The following is a 27,268-nucleotide window of genomic DNA, read 5'->3' as shown; positions in this document are numbered from 1 at the left end:
TGTCACTCGGCACTCACTTCCCGCCGCGCCCGGCAGAGGGCAGCACCCTACCCCTCGGCCCCGCCCCTCCCGGCTCCGCCCCTCCCGGCTCCGCCCCTCCCCGCCCTACCGCCTGTCTGCCTGCTGCAGAGTCCGCTGGGAAACGTAGTCCTCCCTGCTGGGCGACGGCTCTGCTAGGCACGTCGGGATTTGTAGTCCCACCCTGTGGGCTCAGGCCTGTGCTGGGACTTGGCGTTTAATTTGGAAAACTTTGATCCACTTGGTTTCTACCCCTTTTGCAAGTTTTCTCTTTTCAGGAACTAATGTCACGAACCACAGATCATCACAATATACCCTGAGGCCTATTTGACCCCAGAGAGGGGCGTGCAGTGTGCTGGCTTTCCTGGAGTCTAGGAAAGAGGTAGGGTCACAGATGGTGAGCTGTTGCCATAGAAACCCCTCTGTGTCAACCCTCATCCTCCTGGTTTGGAATGGGGTACCAGACCTGCGTCTGGAGCATAAGGAACGAGGTTGATCAGCGTGGTGAAGGAAATATGACTGTAAAATGGAGCCTACCTCCTTTCCCATCATGAGTTCTCCGTTTACCTAGGTTGGGGGCCTTCCCCACCCAGACGTCATTAGCTGGAGCTTGCAGGTACATCACCACCATGTTGCTGAACAGAAAAACTTCCTGACCTTTTCATGTCACCCTCCCCTGCTGGATGTCACAAGATGATCTGGTGGCATCAGGTGATGTCTCCCTAAAGGACCCACATCTGCTACAATGTTCATTGTCCTCCAGCCTTCTTCTGAAAGCTCCTAGGGCAAACTTGATCACTGATATGGAGGAAGAAGCCTAGATTTAAGACACATGGGACCCCTAGTCACACTGCTAGTGATATGTGTGGGGTAACTCTGGTGGTAGTTTGGTAAATTAGGTCAGCAGAGCACTTTGGATTGTCCCTTACAAAGGAATGCCCTGCCTGCATGCCACTACCACTGTCTTCCCTCTCCAGAGAGAAGCTGTGAAGAGACTCCAAACTTTGAGGGGTACAGGGCTCACCTCCAAGCCTACCTCATGCCCTATTTCTCTTAGAATCTCAGTGACCCACCACGAACCTCCTAGAAACTCAGGGACAACATGGTCCAGTAGAGGCAAAGTTGCCTCTGACTCTTATTGTCCCATTCCCTGAGCCTTACAGGCTGCGACTGCCCTCTAAAAACAACAGGATGGCCGATGTGGAGAAGAGCTATTTATTGTTAGAGAAAGTCCAGAGTCCAGAGAACGGAGGCTAAATGCAGAGAGGAAGTGCAGAGAGAACCCCCCGTAGGGTGGAGTGTCCAGAAGGAGAAGGAGGCCCGGGAGTCCAGGCGCTGAGTCTAGGCAGCTGTGGCAAAGCCCACCCTGTTGTTGCCCAGGTCGTAGACGGAATAGTATGACCTGAGAAAGACATCCCCAAGGATCCACAGGGGCTGGCCATTCTGGGAGGGTATGTAGGTGACCTCCATCCCCAGGATGCAGTAACTGTCATCATTCTGCACAACACACAAGGGCATCACTCATTCATCAGCTCACAGATGGACGGGGCACTGCTCAGCCCAGAGCCCCAGGCTAGCAGCACAGATACAGAAAAGGATGAGCCAGAGTTTCTACCCTTGAGGCCTCACAGGCCAACTGAGCTGCCAGAGTGGGGCTGGTTGGGGATTCTAGTGTGGCTGAGGGCAGGTTGCAAGGGCCCTCCCTCTGCAGGATCTCCTCAACTCCTGGTAGTAAATCCTTGGAGCCAGATCAACTTAGGTTCAATCCTTAGCTTCACGCTGACTAACTATGTAGCTTTAGGCCAATGAGTTAACCTCTCGGAACCTCCAAGTTTTTCCTTGTAAAATAAAAATTCATATCTCCCTCATTAAATGTTATGACGAGTCATCAGGAAAATGTAGACAAGTGCTTCACTTGGTGGCTGACTCTTGTAAGTGCTCAACAGAGAGCCAGTGCCTCTCCCCCTTAATTAATAATAATTATTAATAATAGATGATTGCTCTGCTCTTTCACGGCCTGGTTCCAGAGAAGGGGGTTTAAAATCCGTGAGAGGGGAAGAGAAATCAATGCTTCAAGGAAATGGCACAGTTAAGAGGACCGAGTGTTTCTGGCTCCTCACAGCTTCCTCCTGCCCCTCACCCACCTCTATCCCTGATCTTGTGCCCACTGGCTCAGCCTGCAGGAACCAGGACTTACACTGAGGATGTAGGAGGCGGGAGGCAGAGGGAACTGCACGCCATTGATGACAAAGGTGAGGGTGGGCAGGTTCTGGATGTTGTTACAGTCCACAGGAAACTGCAGAGAGGAACAGTGTCGGGTCATCTCATCTCCTCGCTAAGAGGACCTGCCAGCCCCATCACTGCAGCCCCTGGGGTCCTGGGCCCGAGCCCCAAGTCTGCTCTTGGACTGGAGGCTGCAACACCAATACTGCTGGTGTTACCCATGAGGACTCGCATACAGAACCTCCAAGTTGTAGAAGCTGCTGTACAGAGGGTGGGTTGTGGGGGGACCTGAGTCATCTTTCTCAAAACATGCCTCTTTCTTGAATTTCCCCCATGAAAGTTTAAATCTACATCTCTTCCCTGCAAGTGTCCTTTTAAAATAGGTCTGGTACGCTATTATGTGTAAAATAGATGGCTGATGGGAAGCTGCTGTATAGCACAAGGTGTTCAGCTGGGTGCTCTGTGATGACTAGAGGCATAGAATGGTGATGGCCGGGTGGGAGGTCAAAGAGGGAGGGGATGAATATATGTATGCCTCTAACTGATTCTCTTCATTGGACAGCTTTACACAGCATTGTAAAGCAACTATACCCCAATAAAAATTAAAATAATAAATAAATAAAATACACAGGTATGTAGAAAGTATATCTCATCAGCCCACCAAAGTTAGTGAGAATACCTTAATTATGCAAACCCTTTGGTAGGTTCAGGAGGGGGTAAAGATGGGGGCAGGGCCCTGCCCCATCCACCTCCCAAGGTGGAGGTGAGGGAGCTCTGGATTCAAGAGTTATTCCTTGTCGCTCTCGGGCTTGGTCCCACATTCTAGTTATTTAGCTCTTACTGCAAAGCCCAGCAGGTGTTTAACCTGTTTCCTCTAAGAGATTGAAGCTCAGAGGAAATTCTGCCTATTAGTGACCTCCCATACCAGCACAGGCATCTGGCCCCCCCTGAATCAGCCTTCCGGCCCCCAGCAAGCCCCCAGTCATCCTGGGGCCCCCACCTCCAGTGACAGGAGGCAGCAAGAAGCACAGAGGCCAAGAATCAGGCTATTCCTGTGCTCCCAGGAAAAACCATAAATGCCCCCTGGCCTCTCCCCAGGAAAGGGCACGCCTCCGCCGCATGCACCTGTCCATACTGGTCCCTCTGGGCCCCCGTGGCCTGCAGAAGGGCACTCAGGAACTGCTGGGGCACCGTGAGCAGAGATGTGCCGGTATCCACGATGGCCTGGCAGCCTGCGGAGCACCAGCCCGTAGCCTGGTCACCAATGAGGAACCTGAATGGTGAGAAGATGGGGTCTCAGCACCTCCCAGCTCAGGGCAGCTGAGGGATGGGCCGCAGCCACAGAATTAAGGTGCACCTCAGGAAGATAAAGATTCTACAGAGGTCAATCCAACCACCCCCCAGCCTCATAACAGTCTGTCCAAGTCTGCCTGAATGGCCATGTATTCTGTTTCTTAAAAGTTCCACAGATAGTTCTAGAAAGACTGATGGCCAGGGCTATTGATTCGTTGTAAATACTTTGAGTAAATTAGTCCCTCCCCCCACACACCCCAGTTTCTAATCTCTAAGGCCCTAGGGTTGGATGACAGGGTCTGAAATGTCTGGGATTCCAGACCCTGCCTCTTCCTGTGTTGTCCCCACCACACCCACCTTCTCCAGGCCGACCAGGGTCTTGAAACCCCAAGTCCTGAATGTGTGTGTGCAACATCCTGCCCGAATGAAGTGCCCCCACCCCTGGGGCCCACCACAGACTCACTCCTCAACGCCAATCTGCCAGTACAGCTCCTGAGTGACGGGGGCCCAGTAGATCTGCCCTGTGTACAGGCTGCTGTCCACACCCCCAAAGATGACTGCTCCCCCATCCTGAGAGCCCTGTTGGCTGCAGAATGTAAAGCGAAAGGTGAGTCAGGAAGTGGCTGTGGGAAAAGCAGGAAAATAGAAGTCCTCCCCTGGCTCCAGACTGGGGCTCCCTGAGGCAGGGCTGTGTCTCCCTCAGACTGGGGTTCCCTGAGGCAGGGCTGTGTCTCCCCGAGGGCAGGGTTGTGTCTCCCCTCAGACTGGGGCTCCCTGAGGTGGGGCTGTGTCTCCTCTCAGACTGGGGTTCCCTAAGTGCAGACATTGTGTCCCCCACCTCTGACCAAGGCTGGGAATTCCCAGTGCCTCCGGCTCTCAAATGAGGCCGCTCCACCAAGTGCTTCCTCTGGGAAAGCCTCTGGTCATCTGGCCTGCGCCCTGTCCCACCTCTCTCCTATGCCTTTCATTTCATGCTCCTGGTGGAGCGTGTCAGCAGGAGACTGACCGGGGCCCAGTTGGTTGTTTTTCCGCTGGAATCAGAGGGAGGAGGGGCCCAGGGGGAGTGGAGGGCACGACCTCCCTGTGAGACAGTAGACAGCAGGAGTGTGGCACTGGGCAGCAATCCTCCGGGCTAAACTCAAGAGTACTTGTAAACAGAGGTCAGCAAACTTAGTAACAGGATAATATTGTTGAAAGTCAGGTTCAAATGACTAAGCCCCGGAGAGTAGATGTTGACTGTCTCTAGAAGGTGGTTGTCTAATTCTACAGAGGAAGGATGGAAAGTCCCCTCCAGGCCACCCACCCCTTCCCACTGCTTGGCTCCAGGGCCCATCCACGTAAATAACCACGTTGGCTCGTGTTTGTGGTAAGAACAACAATTTGTTCGAGTTCATGGTGGACTGAGGCCAGAAGACCTGGCTAGAACAATACATCAAAGGAGATGAAGCAATAGATTATTACACAAAAGAGGTGTCCAGGTAGAAAACATTTTGGTCAGAAGGAAGTGAGCTCACTGTGGCTCTGGGCAGGCAGTCAGCCCTAGAGGTAGGAGAAAAGTGAAAGTGTTAGCTGCTCAGTCCTGTCGGACTCACGGCGACCCTGTGGACTGTAGCCCGCCAGGCTCCTCTGTCCATGGAATTCTCCAAGCAAGAATACTGGAGTGGGTTGCCATTCCCTTCTCCAGGGGATCTTACCCACCCAGGGATTGAACCCAGGTCTCCCTCATTGCGGGCAGATTCTTCACCATCTGAGCCACGAGGGAAGCCCCATAGAGGTAGGAGAAGCTGCAACAATGCCCCAAGCAGAGTTCTGCTGGAGGAACGGGAGACTCTGTCTTGGCCAGGAAACGCAAAGAGACCGAGTGGGCTAGGGACAGATGGGGGAATGGGGAGCGTGGGAAAGGAAGAGTCAGAAGCCCAGGAGGAAAGTTTCTGCCAAATGCCTGCTGGGAATGCCTGCCTCCAATCTCCAAAGTGTTTGAACCTCAGCCATTCAGGCCCATGGAAGCTAGTGGGCTGGGAGCTGGGGACTGCTGGGTAGTTCCTTACCTGCTGAGGTAGAAGCTGAAGATCGGGCTGGTGAGGGCACCCTCCTGCACCATGCCCTGAAGGACGGTGGTGGCCCCATCCACGGACAGGGAGGGGTAGGCCATGCCCATGATGCCATCGAACTCCGCATAGAGGAAATTGGTACCTGGCTCAGTCTTACTCAAGCCGAACTCCTGGTTGGGGACCTGGATGCCTTGGACCTGGAGGGGACGCAGAGGATGGGAAGTGATGAATGTAACTCCACACACCTCCCTCGGATCCCCCTCCTGAGACCCCTCTGTCTGTTCTTCATCCCTCCCTCACGTCTGCCACCTCGCTTCTTGACAGGTTTGCAAAAGCCACTTTCTCTTCCAAGGAGCCACCCTCACCTGCTGCAGCACCACCCACCCCACCTGCCTCTCCCCAAGGCTTTAAGCTCCTTAAGGAAAAGGAGCAGGTCATCCCAGTCACTCTGTGTCCTCGCTACCTGGCACATGGTGGACCACAGTGAGGGGTTGATAAGTGAATGGATGAGCCTTTTCTGTTTTTTTTTGGCTGCACCTCACAGCATGCAGGATCTTAGTTCCCTGACCAGGGATCAGCCCCTTGCATTGGAAGCTCAGTGTCGTAACCACTGGACCACCAAGGAAGCTCCTGGATGAGTCTCTAGTGTAATGATTTTCTGGCCTGTATGGTAGAGTATGGGCTTCCCTGGTGGCTCAGTGATAAAGAATCCGCCTGCCAATGCAAGAGACATGGATTCAATCCCTGGGTCAGGAAGACCCCCTGGAGAAGGAAATGGCAACCCACTCCAGAATTCTTGCCTGAGAAATCCCATGAACAGAGGACCCTGGTGAGTGATACAGTCCATGGGGTTGCAAAAGAGTTAGACACAACTGTAAATATCAATAACCTCAGATATGCAGATGACACCACCCTTATGGCAGAAAATGAAGAGGAACTCAAAAGCCTCTTGATGAAAGTGAAAGAGGAGAGTGAAAAAGTTGGCTTAAAGCTCAACATTCAGAAAACGAAGATCATGGCATCCGGTCCCATCATCTCATGGGAAATAGATGGGGAAACAGTGGAAACAGTGGCAGACTTTATTTTGGGGGGCTCCAAAATCACTGCAAATGGTGACTGCAGCCACGAAGTTAAACGACGCTTACTCCTTGGAAGAAAAGTTATGACCAACCTAGATAGCATATTCAAAAGCAGAGACATTACTTTGCTGACTAAGGTCCGTCTAGCGAAGGCTATGGTTTTTCCTGTGGTCATGTATGGATGTGAGAGTTGGACTGTGAAGAAGGCTGAGCGCCGAAGAATTGATGCTTTTGAACTGTGGTGTTGGAGAAGACTCTTGAGAGTCCCTTGGACTGCAAGGAGATCCAACTAGTCCATTCTGAAGGAGATCAGCCTTGGGATTTCTTTGGAGGAATGATGCTAAAGCTGAAACTCCAGTACTTTGGACACTTCATGGGAAGAGTTGACTCATTGGAAAAGACTCTGATGCTGGGAGGGATTGGGGGCAGGAGAAGAAGGGGACGACCGAGGATGAGATGGCTGGATGGCATCACGGACTCGATGGACGTGAGTCTGAGTGAACTCCGGGAGTTGGTGATGGACAGGGAGGCCTGGCGTGCTGCGATTCATGGGGTTGCAAAGAGCCGGACACGACTGAGCAACTGAACTGGACTGAACTGAACTGAGCAACTAAACAACAACAAACAGTGGTAGGGCACTGGGTGTTTCCCATATTCTTCAAAGGCCTCCGTCTAAGGCTCCCCATCAGACTCTGAGAACTATGAGGTTAGAATCGAGTTCACAGCCCCGCATTACCTTGCCTATATCCTGGGAAGAGGTGAGGGCTCAGCCGGCAGCATCACTCACCGTCAGAGTATCATAGCCTAAGATGCCAGTGAGGCTGCCGCTGCCATACAGCAGGGAGAAGGTCTGCTCATTGGTGGAGTAGGTGGAGGACAGGCTGGGGTTGAAGCGGGTGTGGCTGGCTGCAGGGAAGGGAAAATTCGGGAAGTCATGCTGGCCCCCTCTAAGGTCTGCAAGGCTGCCCAACTGTCTCCCAGTCTGTACTCATATCCTAGAGCCTCAGCATACACACACACACATGCACACACCTCCCCCTGCCGGCCAAGGAGTCAGGTGGTAGCCAACTGACATTCCTGGCATTGGAAGACCCTTAAGAACTGGGCAGCCTTGACCCCAAAGCACCCCCCCGCCCCCGCCACCAACCTAACATAATCACAGAATTGTCAGATGCCCTAGGATGATGACCTCCCTAGGACTGTAGTGTGGGCAAGTTGTATAGTATCTATCTCCATCTTCCTGGCCCCCAGCAGATTTCCTGATACATGGCAAGTGTCAAGAAATTACTCATCAGATAAAGGAGTGAATGGACCTCCAGGGTATTCCCTGACCCTTGCCTCACCCCGAGGAGAAGCTGGCCACACCAGGATCCTGAGACAGCCTAGGATGGGGCCAGTGAGGGACCTTCTGGACTAGAGGTGTCAAGACCCAAACCCCAAGGCTTTGGCAGGGGTCAGGGCCATCCTAGGAAGTGAACATCTCCAAAGACAGTAACAGGAGGAGGACCACATCTATGTCCTTCTCCTGGGTCCTTGGGAGAGTTCAGTAAGAACTTAGTAAATCGTGGTGGGGGAGTAGCATAGAAAGAGTGTTGTAGAGTGGAGTGGGCCGGAATGGCACTGCCCAGAGTGAACAGAACGGAGTGGAGTGAGCTGGGCTAGGCTGGAGTAGGTGAAGGAATATGTCCTGGTAATCAGAGAGGGGCCACCCAGGCTAGGGGCCAGTTCCTTCCCTCTGGCTTGGACATGTGCCCTGTGACCCTGGACAAATCCCTGGACCTTTCCAGGACTGGAGCTCCCTGCCCACCCCCCCCCCCCCCCCCCCCCCAATCTTTTTGAAAGGGGCGCCCCCCCCCCCCCGGGGGGAAAGCCCCCCCCCCCCCCCGCGCAGCCCAGCACTCACTGCAGGCCTGGCTCTGGCAGTAGACAGAGGGCACCCACAGGTTAGAAGAGCCGGTATCAAAAAGGACCAAGAAGTTCTGTGGTGGCGTCCCAATGCTGATCTCGCCAAAGTAAGCAGCCTGGGTGGGGAGGAAGGGACGTGGGGCAGGCTCTTAGCTCTGGGTAGGGGGCGGGCGGGCAGGTCCTACTTGTGGTGGGGGCATTGCAGCCGGTCACTCTGCTGCTCTGCCCGTCAGGCCCAGCCTTCTCTATGGCCAGAGCGGCAGAGTGGCCAGCCCCACAGCCCACACCACAAGCAGGGGCTTGAGCCTGCCCTCCACACTTGCTCAGAACCCACAGGCCCTCAGTCTGAGCCCGCCTGAGGCAGCAGCAAAGGTCTGCGTGGACTCAGCTGCCAGGTCATCAGGGGTCCCTCCGTGCTTTCTCAGGCAATGAAGTCTCTGGGCTGACAGGCAGGTCTAAGAGACAGGGGCAGCCTCCAGGGGGCGAGTGGGAGGGTGCAGAGAGGGAGAGTGCAGCTCACAGCCCAGGTCTGGCCCTCCGCCTTTGGCAGCAGGAGGAGGGGGAGCCCCAGGGGAGGGTCAAGACTCACGTCCATGTAGTCCATGGGCTCGGTGGCCATGCTGAAGTCACCAAAGCGGTACTTCTGGGCCGGGTCGTGCTTGTAGGTCCTCAGGAAGTCCTCCAGGAGGCCCTTCTCCTTCATGGTCTCACGGATGGACTTAAATTTCTTCAAGGGAATTCTGCAGAAGGGCTAGGGTCAGGGCAGGGCCTCCCTCTTTCCTACTGCACCTCTAATATCCCAAGCTCTCCATCCATCCCTAACTGCCTCAGGCTCCCCGTCGCTGTGTCCCCAGGGTCTGTCTCTTGTATGTGTCTGTCTCCCTCTTTCTCCATTTCTGTCTCAATCTCTGGCTCTCTCTGGCTCTTTCTCCTTCTGCCTCTCTTTTTCTTCCTCTCTCTTTCTCTTTTTTGGAAAACTCTTCTCAGGACTTGCTCCAAGATTCAGAAAACAGCTACCTTCACCCAGGCCTGCCCCGACCTCATCCCATGGGTCGTCATCCCACCCTGATCCTCCACTCTCAAATACCCCAAAAACTCTTCCCAGGAAGGGGAGAGGAACTTTAGACATTACTCCTTGCAAGATTTGTGTGGTTGGTTGGTTTGTTTTGGCCGTGCTTGCTGGATCTTTGTTTCCTGACCAGGGACTGAACCCATGCTCTCGCAGTGAAAGTGCAGAGCCCTTAACCACTGGACCACAAGGGAATTCCCAATTTGTGCTTTTTAAAAAAAAAAAAGTTTCAGAAGGACTTCCTTGGTGGTTCAGTGGTTAAGACTCCGCACTCCCAATGTAGAGGGCACGGGTTCAATCTGTTTGGGAAACTAAGATCCCACATGCTGCACAACACAGAAAAATAATAAATTAAAAAGAAATACATAATTCAAAAAATAAAAAGGCTTCAGAGATGGCAAAGTTAATCCCAAAGGGAGTCCCCTGGAATGGTGGCCCTCAGGCAACGGGCACCGGCTGGATGTGCCAGAGCACGGGCCCAGGGCAGCAGCACTAGACTGCGGACTCAGAAGACAGGGTCCTAGTTCTTCTGCTCCATGTCTGGCCTGGGTCAGTCACGCTCCTCACAGGAGGCAGGGACCATGGGGAGGTTGGCTTGAGTGGTCCAGAGCCCAGATCAGCCTCTGGAACTGGATCTCCTGATTTATGGGTTTCTGCCCGTGTCTTCCCAGACTTGCCTGCCTCCACTGCCCAGGGGTCTCTGCCAGTGCCCCTAGGCCTTGCTCCAGGCTTCTGGATTCCTGCTTCTTTCCCTACCTCTTCCCCATTCCTTCAAGACCCTGCATTCTCCAGAAATTATCTGCTAAACCCATTCACCTTGAGATATGAAGGCTGACGATTGCTTCATACCAACATGACTCCAGAATTGGCATATTCAAAGAAGTTTCTGAGAGAAGCCAACTTTCCACCAAAAAAAAATGCCCTTTTATTGGTGCAATCGCAGGCAGTGAGGCAGGCTGGGTGCCCTTTTGATGTCCTGTGAGCCTGGCCACCTTATCCCCTTTCCCCTGACACCTCAGCGTATAAAAATTACATGACTGGTGTTTCTGCTTAGATGATTTGGCATCTGTCAAATAAATTGGGGGCCCTTAGGGAAACTTCTAGCAAACATCACCCTATCTAGAAATAATTGCACCAGCCTTTCAAGGTCTTTGTTTTTTTTTAGGCAGGAGTTGCCCCTACTCTGTCTGCTTCTGGTCTTTATCATTTATCTGTATCTATCATTCTGGTCTTTATCCTTTATCATCAGTGGGGGAATGGATGATGCTTCTCCCTCCAACTGGAAGCTTCCCGAAGGCAGAGGCCATATCTCTTCCCATCCTGAGATCTGTCCAGTGCCAACTCAGGGAGCCTTCCCTGCCTCAGAGCAGAAGCAGGTCACCCAGAGAGCTTCGGTGTCCCTTCCAACACGTGAGGACAGCAGAATGATGGGGGGTATGCATATGAACTAGGAAGAAGATTCTCAACCAGACACCAAATCTGCTGGCACCTTGATCCTGGACTTCCCAGCCTCCAAAACTTTGAGAAAAAAATTTCTGTTATTTATAAATCATCCAGTCTATAGTAGTTTGGTTGTTTTTTTTTTACTTGTTATTTTCTACTGGGGTATAGCTGATTAGGGCTTCATGGGTAGCTCAACTGGTAAAGAATCTGCCTGCAATGCAGGAGATCGTGGTTCAATTCCTGGGTGTGGAAGTTCCCTTGGAGAAGGGATAGGCTACCGAATCCAGTATTCTTGGGCTTCCCTAGTGACTCAGATGGTAAAGAATTCACCTGCAATATGGGAAGTCAGTTCAGTCACTCAGTCATGTTCGACTCTTTGCAACCCCATGAACCACAGCACGCCAGGCCTCCCTGTCCATCACCAACTCCCGGAGTCCACCCAAACCTATGTCCACTGAGTCGGTGATGCCATCCAACCATCTCATCCTCTGTCGTCCCCTTCTCCTCCTGCCCTCAATATTTTCCAGCATCAGGGTCTTTTCAAATGAGTCAGCACTTCACATCAGGTGGCCAAAGTATTGGAGTTTCAGCTTCAACATCAGTCCTTCCAATGAACACCCAGGACTGATCTCCTTTAGGATGGACTGGTTGGATCTCCTTGCAATATGGGAAACCTGGGTTCAATTCCTGGGTTAGGAAGATCCCCTGGAGGAGGGCATGGCAACCCACTCCAGTATTTTTGCCTGGAGAGTCTTATGGACAGAGGAGCCTGGCAGGCTGCAGTCCATGGCATCGCAAAGAGTCGGACATGGCTGAGCAGCTAAGCACAACACAGCACATAGCTGATTAACAATTTGTGAGAGTTTCAGGTCGACAGCAAAGGGACTCAGCCAGGCATGTACATGTATCCATTCTCTCCCAAACTCCCCTTCCATCCAGGTTGACACATAATATTGAGCAGAGTTCCCTGTGCTATAAGGTAGGTCCCTGTTGGTTATCCATTTTAAATGTAGCTGAGTGTACACATAGATCCCAAACTCCTTAACTATCTCTTCCCCTAGTCCTTCCCTCCTGGCAACCATAAGTTTGTTCTCTAAGTCTGTGAATCTGTATCTGTTTTATAAAATAATATAAACTTATTTATAAAATAAGTTTTTTTAATATATTTATTTTTATAAATAAATTATAAACTGTTTATAAGCTTATAAAATAAACTAAGTTTATAAACTTATTTATAAAATAAATAAGCTTATTTTTTTAAAAAGCTGCCAGGGCTCCTGTCCCAGCATTCAGGCCCCAGACTCACTTGACCAGTGCTGCTGCCTCCAAGGCCTGGAGGCAGACCAAGGCCAGTACCATCCACTTCATGATGCTGATTCCCAGCTGGCTGCAGCAGAGAGGCAACTCTGAGTTGTGCTGTTGCAGTGGAGTGAAAGCCTGAACAGTCCTTCCTGCTTTATACCTCTGGGACCCAGCTCAGCCCCTGCCTCTCTGCCCTGGACAAGCATGGTCTCAACCCTGGGTGTACCCTGGGCTCCCTGTATCAGTCGTTTCCGTGTGTTTTCCTTTGTGAGGGTGGCCTCAAAGGACTTTTCATCCTATTGACTTTTCAGAACAAGCAGTGGAGGCCAGGAGGTGTGAGCGATAAGAGATCAAACTTGCCGAAAGATGGAGTGGCAAAGATGACTTCTTTGCCCAGGAACCAGAGGTGTAAGCTGGGCATTTTAGGGTGAGGGCCAGAGGAGGGCAGAATGAGGGCTCTAAGGTCTATAGGCAAGTCTACAAAGAAGTCCGTAATTCCAAAACTTCAGAACAAAAAAACTCTTTGTTGTGGGGCTGTCCTGGGCATTGTAAGATGTTGAGCGGCATCCTTGGCCTCTACTCACTAGATGTCAGTAGCAAGCAGTCCCCCAGTTGTGACAACCAACAATGTCTGCAGGCACAACCCAGCATCCCTTTTGGGAGCAAAATAGTTGAGTATCCCTGGTCTAGAGGTGATACATTCAAAGATTCTGACTTGAGTCTTGGTTCAAGTACTCCCAAGCCCTTGAGGGATGCAGTTATGGTGTCGCAGGGATGATGGGGTCAGTAGCTAGGATAAAGGTAATGAAGATGGTGGTTAGTGTGGTGCTGATGGTGGTAATGATGGCGGCATTATTAGCATGGATGCAGGTGATGGAGCTGGGTCTCCAGTGACTGAACTCAGAGCTACCGGGGTTAGCTTTAAAGGACTTCCTGGTCAAACGGGGCATTTGGGGAAATTCTCATCATAGTTCAGCAAGTGCTCAGGACACCCAGGTGTAAGTCACACTGGCTTCTGGTTGTGCAGACACTGGTCTGCAGCAGCAGGAGGCCTGGGCAGGGGCATGGGAACAGGGGGACATCCCAGGCCCTGCTCCTGTTCTTTGTTGTCTCTCTTCTGTCCCTTTGCAACTCTGCCTGTGTCTTTAGTCCTCCTAAAATACCTGTGTCCCCCATTACCCTCTTCCCCAACCCTCGTCTGTCCTCCTTCCTGCTCTGAGCCTGATCTCCCGTGTCCTCTTCTGTCCCTCATCTCCAGGTCCTGCCAGCTTCCCGGCACCAAGCTTCTCACCACCTGAGATGACCTAGAGCTGGCCCGGTGCCCACCAACCTGGCACTAGAGAACTCTCCATTTTAGGGTGAGTGGAAAAAGTTCCCACCCTGTACCCCCTCTGCCACCTCATACCCCTCGCTCAGTGCTCCAAATAGATTGTCAGGCCCTTGAGCCCCAGGAGGGAGGCCAAAACCAGGCTTGCCAAACGCCGATAAAATCCAGCCCGTGGGGACTTTCCACTCCGGCCACTGCCACCCACTGCCCTGCCAGAGCCCTGGAGTCTCCCCTGGCCCTGGATGGAGGAGGGGCGGAAGAGCTCTAGAGGCTGCCCAGGCCTGGCAGAGAGAAGAAGGTCCCTGCCTGCCTGTGTCTCAAGGCCAGGTCAGCTCCCATTCCTGCCCACAGTCTCCAGGGACACGCTGGACTCTGGGGTAGAAGGCAAGGTAAGGAGGCAGTGCCTTCCCCGGTGTCTGGTTTTGGAGAGCAGACAAAGGAAAGTCATAGGAGGGTCTTCCCTGGCAGTCCAGTGGTTAAAATTCTGAGCTTCCACTGAAGGGAAATGGGTTTAATCTCTGGTCAGGGAAATTCTGAATGAATGTATAGCAACCAGGACGCAAAAATGCGGGGCTGACTACAATAATGAGGCATGGAGCTTACTCTCAATGATCAGAAATATGTGTTTTTGAATTTTATTTATTTATTTTTATCTTTGGCCAAGCTGGTCTTTGCTGCTGCCTGGACTTTTCCCTAGTTTCAGCAAACGGGGGCTACTCTCTAGCTGTGTTGCACAGGCTTCCCATTGCAATGTCTTCTCTTGTTGCAGAGCGTGGGCTCCTGGCACACGGGCTCAATAGCTGCGACCTCTGGGCTCTAGAGCACAGACTCTATAGCTGTGGCGCATGGGCTGTTACTCCGAGGCATGTGGGATCTTCCTGGATCAGGGATTGAACCTGTGTCTCTTGCATTGGCAGGTGGATTCTTTACCACTGAGCCAGCAGGGAAGCCCAGAATTAAATATTTTTTAAAAAAGGAAATTATAGAATCCTTAGAGTCTTGCCACATCCTGTGAATACAGCAGAATCCATGGGGTCCCCTAAGTCTTATGAGGCCAACCACACTCCCCAGTATGGGCCTCCTGGGATCCTTTCCTTATCTGGCGGATCTCAAGGAGTCTGATGACTGCAGGCTAATTGTCCCCAAACCCCGATCACCCCACATCCCTTCTGAGTCTCCTTGGCCTGACTGCATGGAGCCGGGGTACCTATTTGGTTGCCAGACCCTGGGGCTCTGCTGCCTCAGCCTGCCCAACCTGACCTGACAAAGCTCAGTCAGTCCCCTCAGTGTCCCCATACATCCTGAGTCCTTGTCTGCTCTGGCTGTCTCCCACCACCCAGCTCCCCATTCCTGGGAAGCCCATTTCTCTTCCTTCTACATGTACAAGTTCTGCCCATCCTTCAGGACAGCTCCTCCTAGAGCCAAGGATGTGCAGAGTTGGAAGACCCCTTAGAAGTCATCCAGGCTGCCCCCATCCAAGGACAGGAGCCCGGGGAAGCCTGACCCACTGGCTCCCCACCAAGTTCATCTTCTACCCTTAAATGCTGCCCCTCAGCTGGTGTCCTCCCTTTGGTGCCCATTGGCACACTGTCTAAGATTGGTCTCCAGTTGTTTCCTGGGGTATGTTTCCTCCCTCCATAGACCAGAAACTCCTCGAAAGTTGAGGCTGTGGCTTCCACCTCCCTGTGCTTGGCCCAGAGCTCAGGAAATCCCAAACAGCAGATGGAGCCTGTGGGGTGGTTCTCAGTGGGGTTTTGTTTTATCTCCCACACCTCGCTATCCCAGTGCTCTGATTTCCACCCCACACTCCAAAGGGATCGTATCAAAATACAGGGCCCGGGGTCCTCTCATAGTGATGGTCTCCCAGGAAAGAGGCATTTTCTTCTCATCCTCTGGTCTCCTCTCTAAGTACCACCTGTCTCAAAACTCACCAAAGCCTCCCTGTGACTGACTAAATGAAATCCAGACTCATTACCCTAGTCTTCAGGACACACTCTGGCTGGCCCCTGCCTCCGTTTCCATCTTCACCTTCCACTGCTAACCTAAACATGCTCTGTGCTCCAGTCATAGCGATCTTCTTGCTTGCTGCCCAGGAGGCCTGTTATTTTCCAACCTCCGTGCTTTATCCATACTGTGGCCTCCATGCAATACCCTTCGCAGGCATCTCCACCTGCAAAATCTCCTCATCCTTCAAGACCCAGTACAAAGGCCATAAAGCCTTCCCTTCTGTGTCTACCTACCCTCAAATTGGCCTCTATTGTGGAGGACTTTGCTTTTCCTACCCTTATGGTATTTATTTCATACCACCTTTTTTTCTTTTTTTAATATTTATTTATTTATTTGGCTGTCCTGGATCTTAGCTGCAATGTGCAGGATTTTTTTTTTTCAGTTGCGGTATGTGGGATCTTTAGTTACAGCATGCGGACTTTTAGTTGCAGCGTGTGGGATCTACTTTCTTGACTAGGGATTGAACCCAGGCCACCTACATTGAGAGTGCAGAATATTAACTACTGAACCGCCAAGGAAGTCCCTATTGCGTATCATCTTGTATCCATCCCAGTGACTTGCCCCAAATCCTCAACTAAAAGAAGAGGTTATTTCTCTCACCTGGCTCCTTAAACAGCTCATTCCCCTTTCAGAGTGACTACAAGTGAAACTGGTTGCTGGGAGTGTCTCAAGAAGAGAGAGCAGGTACTAGCCTGCATACTGCCACGGCTAATCCTTCACCCATGGCAGACATCACTAATCAAACAGACCACACCCTTTCATGGAGCTGAGACATGACCTCAGAATCCTTCCCAATCCAGTGCTCATACAGCCGTTCCCAATTTTGAAACAACAACCCCCAAGTCCTTTAATGGAGGATTTAAGAAAAAATTTTCTGTGCTAAATTTAATTTAAATTCTATACATAAACCACTTTTTAAAAAAAAATCAAAGCAACATGGAACAGCATTTATTTGCACATTCTAAATTACTAAATTATCTCTAGCTGTTAATGTACACAGCAAGGTTTTAACATAGCTGTCATCAGTGTGTAAATGCTATTCCTGTTCTCTTCTTGTTCCTGAAGATTGTTATGTGCACACTTCCGTGACCTGAGATAAGCCACAGCCTTATCACTCTTGGTGGCTATACAGTGCCCTGTCATTTTGGGAGCTGGCTCTACTTAGCCCTATGATTTGGGTTGATTCTAATTTCTCATTCCCATCAATAGCACTTGGGCACAAACCGAACATCAACCAAAGGAGGAGAGTTGTGAGCTTCTCATTATCAGAGTCACCCACGTGCTCACGCTCAGTCGCTTCCGTCGTGTCCGACACTTTGCGACGTAGTCCTCTAGGTTCCTCTGTCTGTGGGATTTTCCAGGCAAAGATACTGGAGTGGGTTGCCATTTCCTCCTCCAGAGGGTCTTTTCCACCCAGGGATAGAATGTGTGAGAGCAGGCAGAGCTAACATTTGTTGAACGACCCAAGGAGTGAATACACAAAGGGCCTACAGCCAGGCATGGTATATCACTGACACTCAGTACACATTCTGAGTGGATCCCATAGGTTCTGGCTCCCAAAGGCATTCTTGGTGTGTTTGTGTTTCTCCATCTTCACCAACTTTGCCTCATCCAAGCCTCCATCACCTCTGGCCTGAGCAACTAACCAGTTCCTGACTGGTTTCCCAGAGTCACCCACACAGAGGCTAAAGGAGCACCTTTTGAGGAATCCTGGAAGATAGGTCTCTTGCAGTGGGTGTGAGACTGCACCAGGGAAGCTGTGTCTCTGTATGTGTTCTTACTCCTGAATAAGAGCTAAGAGCTAAGAGACTTTACCTCAACTCCAGGGACAGCTACTATATAAACCTCACATCTTTGGCAGCAGTCTATATGAGTTTTAGTTACAGCTTTGGCTGTTTACCTTGTTTTCATAGTTTTTTCCTAAGTTTTGTGCATTTTATACTTACACCATTTTATTGATTTAATAAAACTTATTGGGAGAAAACTGGAAAAGAGGGCTTCTTTTTCCAAGTTCAAGGATTCATTTTTTATCCCTCCTTTTCCTTTTGATATAATTTTTGAATTAAAGAAAAGTTATATAGTACAGAGCGTACCCTTATATCCTTCATCCAGAATCTCTTAAAGTTAACATCTGACATCATAACCACACTACAATGATCAAAGCCAGGAAATTAGCCCTGACCTAATACTATTAACTGATTTATAGACCTTAGCTGACCAGTTTTCCCACTAATGTCCTTTTTCTGATTTGCGTCTAGGTTCCCACGTCACATGTAGTTTTTCATGGCTTAGCCTTCTCCAATCTGTGAAAGTTCCTTGGCTTTTGCCTTTCATGACCTTGCTACTTCTAAAAAGTGCTGAGCAGTTATTTCAAAGAATGTCCCTCAGTTTGGGCTATTCTGATGTTTTCTCATGAAACTGAAGGCATACATTTGGCTGCAGAAACCACAGAGGTGATATACCCTTCTCAGTGGATGATATCAGGAGGTACCTGATATGGAAAGGTCTCATTACTGGTGGTTTAACCTTAGTAACTTGGTTAAGGTGAGGTCTACTAGATGTCTCTAGTGAACAGTAACTATCTTTCCCTTGAAAATTAATAAGTATCTTCTGGGGAGACACTTTGAGGCTATGCAAGCCTTCTGTTTTTCATCATTCTTCTGCCCATCGATTTTTTTAAAATTTTAATTTAATTTTTAAAATTTTTGTTAGGGTATAGTTGATTTATAATGTGTTAATTTCAGGTATACAGCAAAGTGATTCAGTTATATATATTTTTCAGATCATTTTCTATTATAGATGATAAAATATTGAATATTGTTCGATGTGCTCTACAGTAATTTCTGTGTTGATTATCTATACTGTATATAGAAGTTTGTTTCTCTTAATCCCAAACTCCAAATTTATCCCTCCACTCCCTTTCCCCTTTGGTAACCATAAATTTGTTTTCTCTGTCTGTTTCTATTTTGTAAATAAGTGAATTTGTATTACTTTTTTAGATTCCACATATAAGTGATACCATATAATATTTGTCTTTCTCTATCTGACTTACTTCACTTAGTGTGATAATCTCTAGGTCCGTTTGCCTTGCTTCAAATGGCATTATTTCATTCTTTTTTATAGTTGAGCTGTATTCCATCGTGTGCCTATATATACACACACATATATATATCACACTGCCCACCAATTTTAACATCCATTATTGGTCCTTACCTCCAACAGTCATTATGGTGGTACTTTTTTATGTCCATCATCCCTTCTGTGTTTATTAATTAGAACTCTGACATAAGAAAGAGCTAGGTTCAAGATTTTAAAATGGATTCTTCCTCCCCTACAAAAATATCCCATCACTGAGGTTGTGCCAGGCACGATACTTTATATTTATTTAATCAAGCAACCTCACAACAACACCATAAGGTAGGTTACCTTATCCCCATTCAATAATGGAGTCCATTTTATCCATCTGTATCTCAAACAACTGGAAATTGATCTCTGTGTGTATAAACGGGTAAATAGACTGGCTGTTTTTTCTCTGGTCCATTGATTAATGTATCCTTGCTCAGAGACAACAGTTAGCTTGTCCGGCTTAGGTGGAAACAGGAATGCACTGGATGGATGGTGAGGCATATATATTGCAACACAGCTGCAGGAAGAGGAAGGATGGGGCAGAGTCTTGGGGTCAACTGAAATCTGGGATCCAAATGCTATCAGGATATTTGCTTTTCATTCCTGCTTTCCCCATTCTCTTTCCCTCCCTCTCTCACTACAGGCTGCCTCTCTCCAAATAACTGAGCACCAGCACATGAGTTTTTCATTTCCAGAGAAAGAAGGAAACCAAAATTCCCAGGGAAGCTCTCTGATTAGCCTCTCTTGGGTCAGGTATCTATTTTTGGAGCAACCAATTGTGGTCAGCAAGCAGAGCCCTAAAAGAACTTGGTGGCTCCCTTAGGAAGCCTTTTAAAGAGTGTAAACAATAGTCCCCGGAATAAAAGGGATGCTTCTGGGCAGACAGACGTCCATGCAGATTATTTCTTATGATCCGAGGAGCCTCCTTTGAACTCTACATTCACCTCTCTTTGCACACTTTTAAGAATGTGATGCTTTGCTATATTTAAAATGGATAACCAACAAGGTCCTACTATACAGCACCGGGAACTCTGCTCAATGTTATGTGGCAAGCTGGATGGGAGGGAAGTTTGGGGGAGAATGGATACATGTATATGTATGGTTGAATCCCTCTGCGGAACCCCTGAGCTTATCACAGGATTGTTAATAGACTATACTCCAATATAAAATAAAGAGTTAAAAAAATATGACACTGATATGTGATATGGATTGACTTGGGAGACCAATCTTCACCATTTGTTGACCACTTGACCCTGACAACTCATTTACCCTTTCAACCCTGAATTTCCCTGATTGTAAAACAGGGATAATCATCTGCCCCTCAGGGTTGCTGGAATTATCCAATAAAACCATAGTGGCAGCACAGAGCAAGCCCTCAATAACCGTCAACTGAGTCAGACTCTTTTTCTTTACATTAGACCAGGGCTGAAGAGAACAAGAAACATCCGGAGAGGGCTGATGATGTTCTGCTTCTTGACGTGTGTTCAGGTCACATGGGTCTTTGAGAAGTCAATGCTGGATACTCACAGTATGTGCACCTTTCTGTATGTGTGTATATTAAACATCAGTTACAATCTTATAAAGTCACATTTTAAAAGGAAGAAGGAAGAGAATTCCCTGGTGGTCCAGTGGTAAAGACTCTGCTTTCACTGCTGAAGGCACAAGTTTGATCCCTAGTTGGGGAACTAAGACCTTGCAAGCCATGTGGTGTGGCCAAAAAAAAAAAAAAGAGAGAGAGAGAGAAAAAGGAGGAATAGAGACAGAACACCCTAGAGAAGGAAATGGCAACCCACTCCAGTATTCTTGCCTGGGAAATCCGTGGACAGAGGAGCCTGGCAGGCTACAGTCCATAGTATCCCGAAGAGTCAGACACAACTTAGCGACTAAACAGGAACCACATTCGACAACATACACACACATAAATATATATATAAAATAATGTTGATGGAACTTGAGAGCATTATGCTGATAAAATAATTCAGAGAAAGACAAATACTAAATCTAAACACCAAAAAAAGAAAAAGCTCATAGGTACAGAGCACAGATCTGTTATTGCCAGAGGCAAAGCATGAGAGTTGGGCAAAATGGGTGAAGAGGATTAAAAAGTGCAAATTTCTAGCTATAAATATTAATAAGTAATGGGTTTGTAATGTATAGCATGTTGCCTATAGTTAATAATATTGTATTATACATTTGAAAATCTGTAAGAGAATAAATCTTAAAAGTTCATCATGAAAAAAAGTGTAACTGTGTATGAAGATGGATGTTAATTAGAATGATTGTGATGATAATTTTGCAATATATAAAAATAGTGAATCATTATATTATATACTTGAAACTAAAAAAAAAAAAAAGGAGAGAACACTTGTCATCAGAGACCCACCACCACTCCACCCCAGCCAAAGATGAAGCAGGGAGGCAGCCCCTGCTCAGGGAGTCCCGAACTGGTGGGAGAAGCATGCATTCACCTGGGCTAACACTGTCCACAAGAGCAGAGAAGCAGAAATGACTTTAGGTGCAATGAGGATGAGCATGTCTTTTATATGTAGCTGTGTTTATTGTTATATATTTTAGCACACATACATATCAGACTCATCTCACCCATGACTTCGTGGACTATGGGAGTTCGGGACACACTTCTAACTGAGGAATACCAGGAAGCAGCATAATTGCAGTCTGAAATCCTTGTCACCGAGGAGTGACAAGACCAGCCACCTCACAGAGGGGCAGAGCTGAGGGCCTGGGGGCCCCAGCCCTGGAATCTAGGTGTTCAATTTCTCCTTTCCCCCTACTCCACGGGCCCCATGGGGAGGGACAGACAGCCTCCTACATGTGAAATCCAGCCAGGAACTCCCAGAGCTTGTCCCCCACCACTAAGGCACTGCCTGGAGGTGGTCCTGTCCATTTGATAGGCAGGACAACCGTGAGCTTCTCAGGGTCAGCCGCCCTGCCAAATTGGAGATTCCGTGTCTGTGCGTCTGTCCACACCACTGGCTCAGCTTCCTCCCCAACTACTGTCCCACATCTCCAGAAATAGCACCATATATAAGCCAGAGAACTGGTGGGGAAACTTGACCTGGCCTCCCCGCCTATTCCCACATCAGCAGATTCTAACCAGCAGCTACACACAGCTAGCGCAGAGATCATGAGGGTGGTATTTGACAGATTTGGGACCCACTGACCTATATTGAATGGGCCTGAGAGTGGAACTGATCTCAACCTCCTATTTAACTCTCCAGCCACCCACCTTGTTCCCCAAAGCCAGGCCTACAGCTGCTTTATTTGGGGTCTCCCAGCTCTCAGCCCTGAGAAGGAGAGTTTGGCTGGAGTGAGTGAAAATGGACGCTTCTCAGCTTCCAGGAGACCCAGATGGAATGCCTCTGACTAGGAAACAGGCAGAGTCAGTCTGTACAACAGCAGCCACACTGACCTTGTGTTGCCTGCATGAGAGATGGAGTAGCAGATCCTTAAGAAGACATCTTCAGGGAGCCCTGGGGGCTGGCGGCTCTCTGAGAGCAAGAGTGTGGGCTACAACTCAAGGAGGCCATTACTGCACTGACCCGGAAGAAAAGGAGTTGAAGCTGTCTGCAGGCAGGTCTCATGGGTTAAGGAAAGAACCTGAGCTCTGAAATCAGAGAAGCCTATATTCAAATCCCAGCCCACCTCTGCCTGGCTGCGTGACATTGGGCAAGTCATTTAACCTCTCTGAGCTTCAGCTTCTCCATCAATTGAGGGGCAGGGATAATATGACCCATTGCTCTGCTCTGCATGATGAACACAAGTCAGGTAGGTGAAGGGAGTGAGGAAAGAAAATTTCTGGCAGCAAAATAGCATGTGCAAAGGACCTGAGGTAGGAAAGAGGAAGTGATGGGGCCAGCAAGGCTGGAGTATAGCAAGGAGACAGGTCCCCTGAAGGATACAAAGGCCCAGTCACTGAACTGAGGCCTTTGGATTTTTATTTTTAACCACAACTCACAATTAGAAATATATTTTACACCATAACCTTAGGTACACATACATACAAAGTTTAATTAAAACAAAAGCTTCACCCTCCCCCCAAATAAAACTCTAGTCCAAAATACATGGGATGCACTCTAGTTTTTCTCTTCTATTTAATTGTTTCTTAAGTGTTGGTTCCAATCAACTGAATTGACTTCTAATGTGTTGTTTCTGAGCTGCAATTTCTTTTTAATGTATGTATGTATAGGTTTATTTATTTTTGGCTGTGTTGGGTCTTCTTTGCTGTGCATGGGCTTTCTCTAGTTGTAACAAGCTGGGGCTACTCTCTAATTGAGGTGCTTGGGCTTCTCATTGTGGTGGTTTCTCTTGTTGTGGAGTACAGGCTATAGGGTGCACAGGTTCAGTAGTTGCGGCATACAAGCTTAGCTGCCCCGTCGCATGTGCAATCTTCCTGGACCGGAGATGGAGTCCATATCCTCAGCACTGGCAGGTGGATTCTTAACCATTGGAGCACCAGGGAAGTCCATGAGTTTCGATTTGAAAAACACTCCTCTCTATGACATTGAGCCCATGTGCACGCACACACAAACAATCTTGCACTCTTAGCTGTCATTTGTCACATAAACTGTTAATCACAAGTGTTCAGAAGACAGGGTAGTGTCCCCTCCTTCCTTGTGTCCCCTGCAGTAACAGCACAGAGGGTACTCAATGCATATTTGTTAGTCAGGAGCAGGGTGGAAGGCTGGGAGAGAAGGAGGGCCCAGCCCCCTGCAATTGAATATTTGGAGAGGACCCCGTGACCATCATCCCTCTTGGGCAAATGGAATGGGGACTGTCTACGCGTGGTAAAGGCCATGTCTCAGGTTTAAGAAGGGGTTGAGAGACCCCCTGTGGGGGGTGATGGTGGTACTCACTTCTGGAATTATCAGGAGGATTTGAAGAGCAAACATACACAGAACCCTTGGCTCAGCATCTGAACCAGGAAGTACCACCAGCACTTACGGGGTGCTCAGCATGTGCCCGACCCTCCTCTAATCACTCTACGTCTGCCAGTCCAGTTAATCTCACCAGGACCTTATGAGGTAAACACCGTATTGTCCCCATTTTACAGATAAGGAAATAGGGGCTCAGAGAAGTTCAGTGACTTGCCCGAGGTTACAAGGCCCAGAAGTGGCAGAACAAGGATCGTAGTGCAGACGGAGCGAACCTCAACCACTGCGCATACAGCATCTCAGGAAGCTCTGGATAAACGGCAGTTCCTGGTATTAGGCTTGTGGAAGAAGTCAATAAGATGACCCTTAAAGTCTTATGCAAATCGGACATCCCAGAGCTCTATGAGCTTCCCTCCCACCCGGCCTCCTGGGCTCCCCAGTGCCCCGGTATGAAAGAGAAAGGGGAGAGAGATGTGGAGAATCACAGGGAGGAGTGCTGAGCACTCAGCAGAGGAAGTGGATGCCACTGATTGTGAAGAGAATGGTGGGTGCGCTCTGGCAACTACTGCAGTTGGTGACAAGCTGGAGAAATAAAAAGAGAGGCGGAGGCAGGTAGCTGATGCCGGGAACAATTGAAGGCAGGAGGAGAAGGGGACGACAGAAGATGAGATGGTTGGATGGCATGACCGACTCAATGGACATGAGTCTGAGTAAACTCCGGGAGTTGGCGACGGACAGGGAAGCCTAGTTGTGCTGCAGTCCATGGGGTCACAAAAAGCCAGACACGACTGAGCGACTGAATGGAACTGAGACAGGTAGTCAGAACCTGTTCCCTCAGGGCTCCAGGGGACGGAGGTGGCTGGTCTCACAAGTTGGAAATCCATCCTGCACCCAAATCCTTCCCCCCTGGTCCCTCAACCTCCCAACCTTCCTCTCCCGGCTCCACTGCAGGTAAGTCCCCGCCCCAGATTGAATGCCCCGGTGAAGACACCAAGATGGAGTCCAAGCCGGTAGGACTGAAATACGAGCAAGGGGCTGTTGCTGGGGAAGTCTTTGAGGAAGAAGGGCTCGGGGGGAAGGGCAGGGAGATCCCACTGTACCTGGCACAAGACGCCTGACAGGGAAATGGCTTGCAAACCCTCAGGAGGAGCCCCTCAGGTCAGTAGCCTTTGACTGCCCAGTGACAGCAGGTTGGGGTGCCTCCTTTTTCTCGGTTGTTCCCTGGGGCCCCGATAAGCTGACCACAAATCTGTTCAGGGATAGTGATGAGGGAGGTGCCTGTGTCCATGACAGCCAGGCAGCCCTGGGAGCACCAGTCAGTGGTTCAGTCCCCTATGGATAACCTGCAGGAGCCATTAGAGGTCAGAGGTCATGCCAGTCTTCCTCCAGCCTCCATGCAGGCCCTCCTTCAGAGCAATCTGCGAGTCTGCCCTGGGCTGGGAAAAGCCCTATATGTTTCCCAAAGGAAGCCCCCCAGGCCTCCTCCCTTAGGGGATGGGATTTGAACCTCCCCACCCCTGGAAGGTGATCTGCTGGTAACCTGGGTAACCACAGGGCTCCAGGAGACCTCGCCTGTGCACAGCTGGCTGTTCTTGCCCCCAAAGGTGACTTCTCCCATGATGATGTCATCTGTCAACCAGGGACCAGAGACATAGTCAGACTGTGGAGGAGGCAGCTGTGGGGTGACTAGACCCCTATTTCTGGAGCCTACTCTCTGAGTCAGCCCAGTGGACCTGAACCCCAGTACCACCCTCCTGTTCCTCTTGCACGCCCCCAGCCCCTGGATTGGGGCAAGGTTTTAGCCAGGCCTCCAGAAGCCCTGACCAGTCATGGGTTGACCATTTACAGAGCAGAGGGAGCTCCCAGGTGTGGGGTCGTCTCTTATGGTGAGATAGAAACTGACCACAGGGTCCGGTGTCAGGCTCCAAAAGTCACCCATGCCCGTGGAAAAAGCCAGCCAGCCCCCCAGCAGAGACGGAGGAGGAGGCCGGGCCCATTATCCCATCAAAGCGGGTGCTTTCGAAGGTGGTGCCCAGCTCCGTCTGGTTCAGGCCAAACCCCTGGTTGGTGATGGCCAAGCCCTGGATCTGCCTGGTGACAGGAGAGAAAGCCCCTGGGAGTGGTCCTCTGGAGGCCGGGGCCCTGCGGCCTCCCTCAGCAAGAATGAGTTCAACTCGCACTGTGAGTGCGTGGGTCCCGTGTGGCAAAGAAACAGTGGCCTCCGTGAGGAGTTAGTCCCCAGAGGACTCTCGGGGCTGGAAGTGTGTGCGTCTGGAGCAAGGAATGGAGAGCAGGCCCCGTGCTGCTTCCCTCTCCCCTTACTTCCCTGTCTCCCCCTCTTCAGTGACCTAGACCCCGCCTGGTCACAGGGACCTCCTGTGACCTCCCTGTGATGTTCACAGCAGGCTGGGCTGTCACGGGAAATTGGACCCCCGCAGCTTGGCTGAGTCTGTGCCAGAGATCATGAAATTCTGAGGAGGGGTCCTCACACTGATATCTCCATAGTCGTACCTCCAAGAGGGAAACTCTGTCATTGAGGATGTTGGGCCTCAGGCGCCCAGGGACCTATAGCCTCTGGCTCCCTGAGGGCCTGACTTGGACTCTTATACACGACAGCCCAATTGACCTGACTCTACGGTGTCTCCTCAGACTGGGCTCCCTGAGGCGGGGCTGGGGCTCCTCAGACTGGGGCTCCCTGAGGCGGGGCTGTGTCTCCTCAGACTGGGGCTCGCTGAGGCAGGGCTGGGGCTCCTCAGACTGGGGCTCCCTGAGAAAGGGCTGTGTCTCCTCAGACTGGGGCTCCCTGAGGCAGGGCTGTGTCTCCTCAGACTGGGGCTCCCTGAGGCAGGGCTGTGTCTCCCCTCAGACTGGGGCTCCCTGAGGCAGGGCTGTGTCTCCCTCAGACTGGGGCTCCCTGAGGCAGGTCTGGGGCTCCCCTCAGACTGGGGCTCCTCAAGGGCAGGGCTGTGTGAATTCAGTCTGGTAGATCCTAAAAAGGGCTTTTTCTCAAGTTGGAACAGAATAAATCAGAGTGCCCTGTTCAGACAAATGTTCTGTGTGTCTATGTGTGTCCTGGCTCATGATGCAAAATGCTGAAAAGGCCCCTCACTCACACGGTGCAGGATGTACACGCACGAACACACAGGCACACGCAGGGACACGCTTGCCCATCTACAGGCTCATGTCTGGCCCCAGGCTGTGCATGAGTTCCTGCTCCCCAAGAGGCGGCTGTGTGTGCCCAGACACACCTTTCTCTAAGCTGGGCGGCAAGGAGGGCCTCCTCCATCCTGTCCCTGCTCCCCTCTCCTTTCCCCGCCCCTCCTCCTCTTACTCCATATGACCCTCCACTCTCCCATTTCTCCCTCCTCCTGCCCACCCTTCTCTGCACCTCGCCTCCACAGTGGCCATGTCACCCCTGACCCCTTGTTGAAAGGTAAGCCCAAGACCCCCTCTTGGTGCAGCATCCGGACCAGGGAAAGCCCCTCTGTGTGACTGCATCTCCCAAGGAGGAAATGAGGCCGAGGGGTCTGGCT

At 50.3% G+C, this 27,268-nt stretch overlaps 1 protein-coding gene across 1 annotated transcript; it reads right to left on the bottom strand.

Annotated features, from left to right (window-relative positions):
* Positions 1 to 1,219: 1,219 nt before the first annotated feature.
* PGC (progastricsin) lies at positions 1,220 to 12,449 on the bottom strand. Its single transcript, XM_040249710.1, has 9 exons — positions 12,388 to 12,449; positions 9,159 to 9,309; positions 8,568 to 8,685; positions 7,452 to 7,570; positions 5,583 to 5,782; positions 3,998 to 4,120; positions 3,367 to 3,514; positions 2,216 to 2,314; positions 1,220 to 1,515 (listed from the first exon to the last, which is right to left on the bottom strand). Exons 1-9 carry the CDS (start codon positions 12,447 to 12,449, stop codon positions 1,360 to 1,362), a joined length of 1,176 nt encoding a protein of 391 aa, XP_040105644.1. The 3' UTR covers positions 1,220 to 1,359.
* Between the last annotated feature and the right edge of the window lie 14,819 nt (positions 12,450 to 27,268).

The sequence above is a fragment of the Oryx dammah genome, unplaced genomic scaffold, assembly GCF_014754425.2.
Source record: "Oryx dammah isolate SB20612 unplaced genomic scaffold, SCBI_Odam_1.1 HiC_scaffold_11, whole genome shotgun sequence".
NCBI classification, from domain to species: Eukaryota; Metazoa; Chordata; class Mammalia; order Artiodactyla; family Bovidae; genus Oryx; species Oryx dammah.
This window is presented reverse-complemented; position numbering and strand designations above follow the sequence as displayed.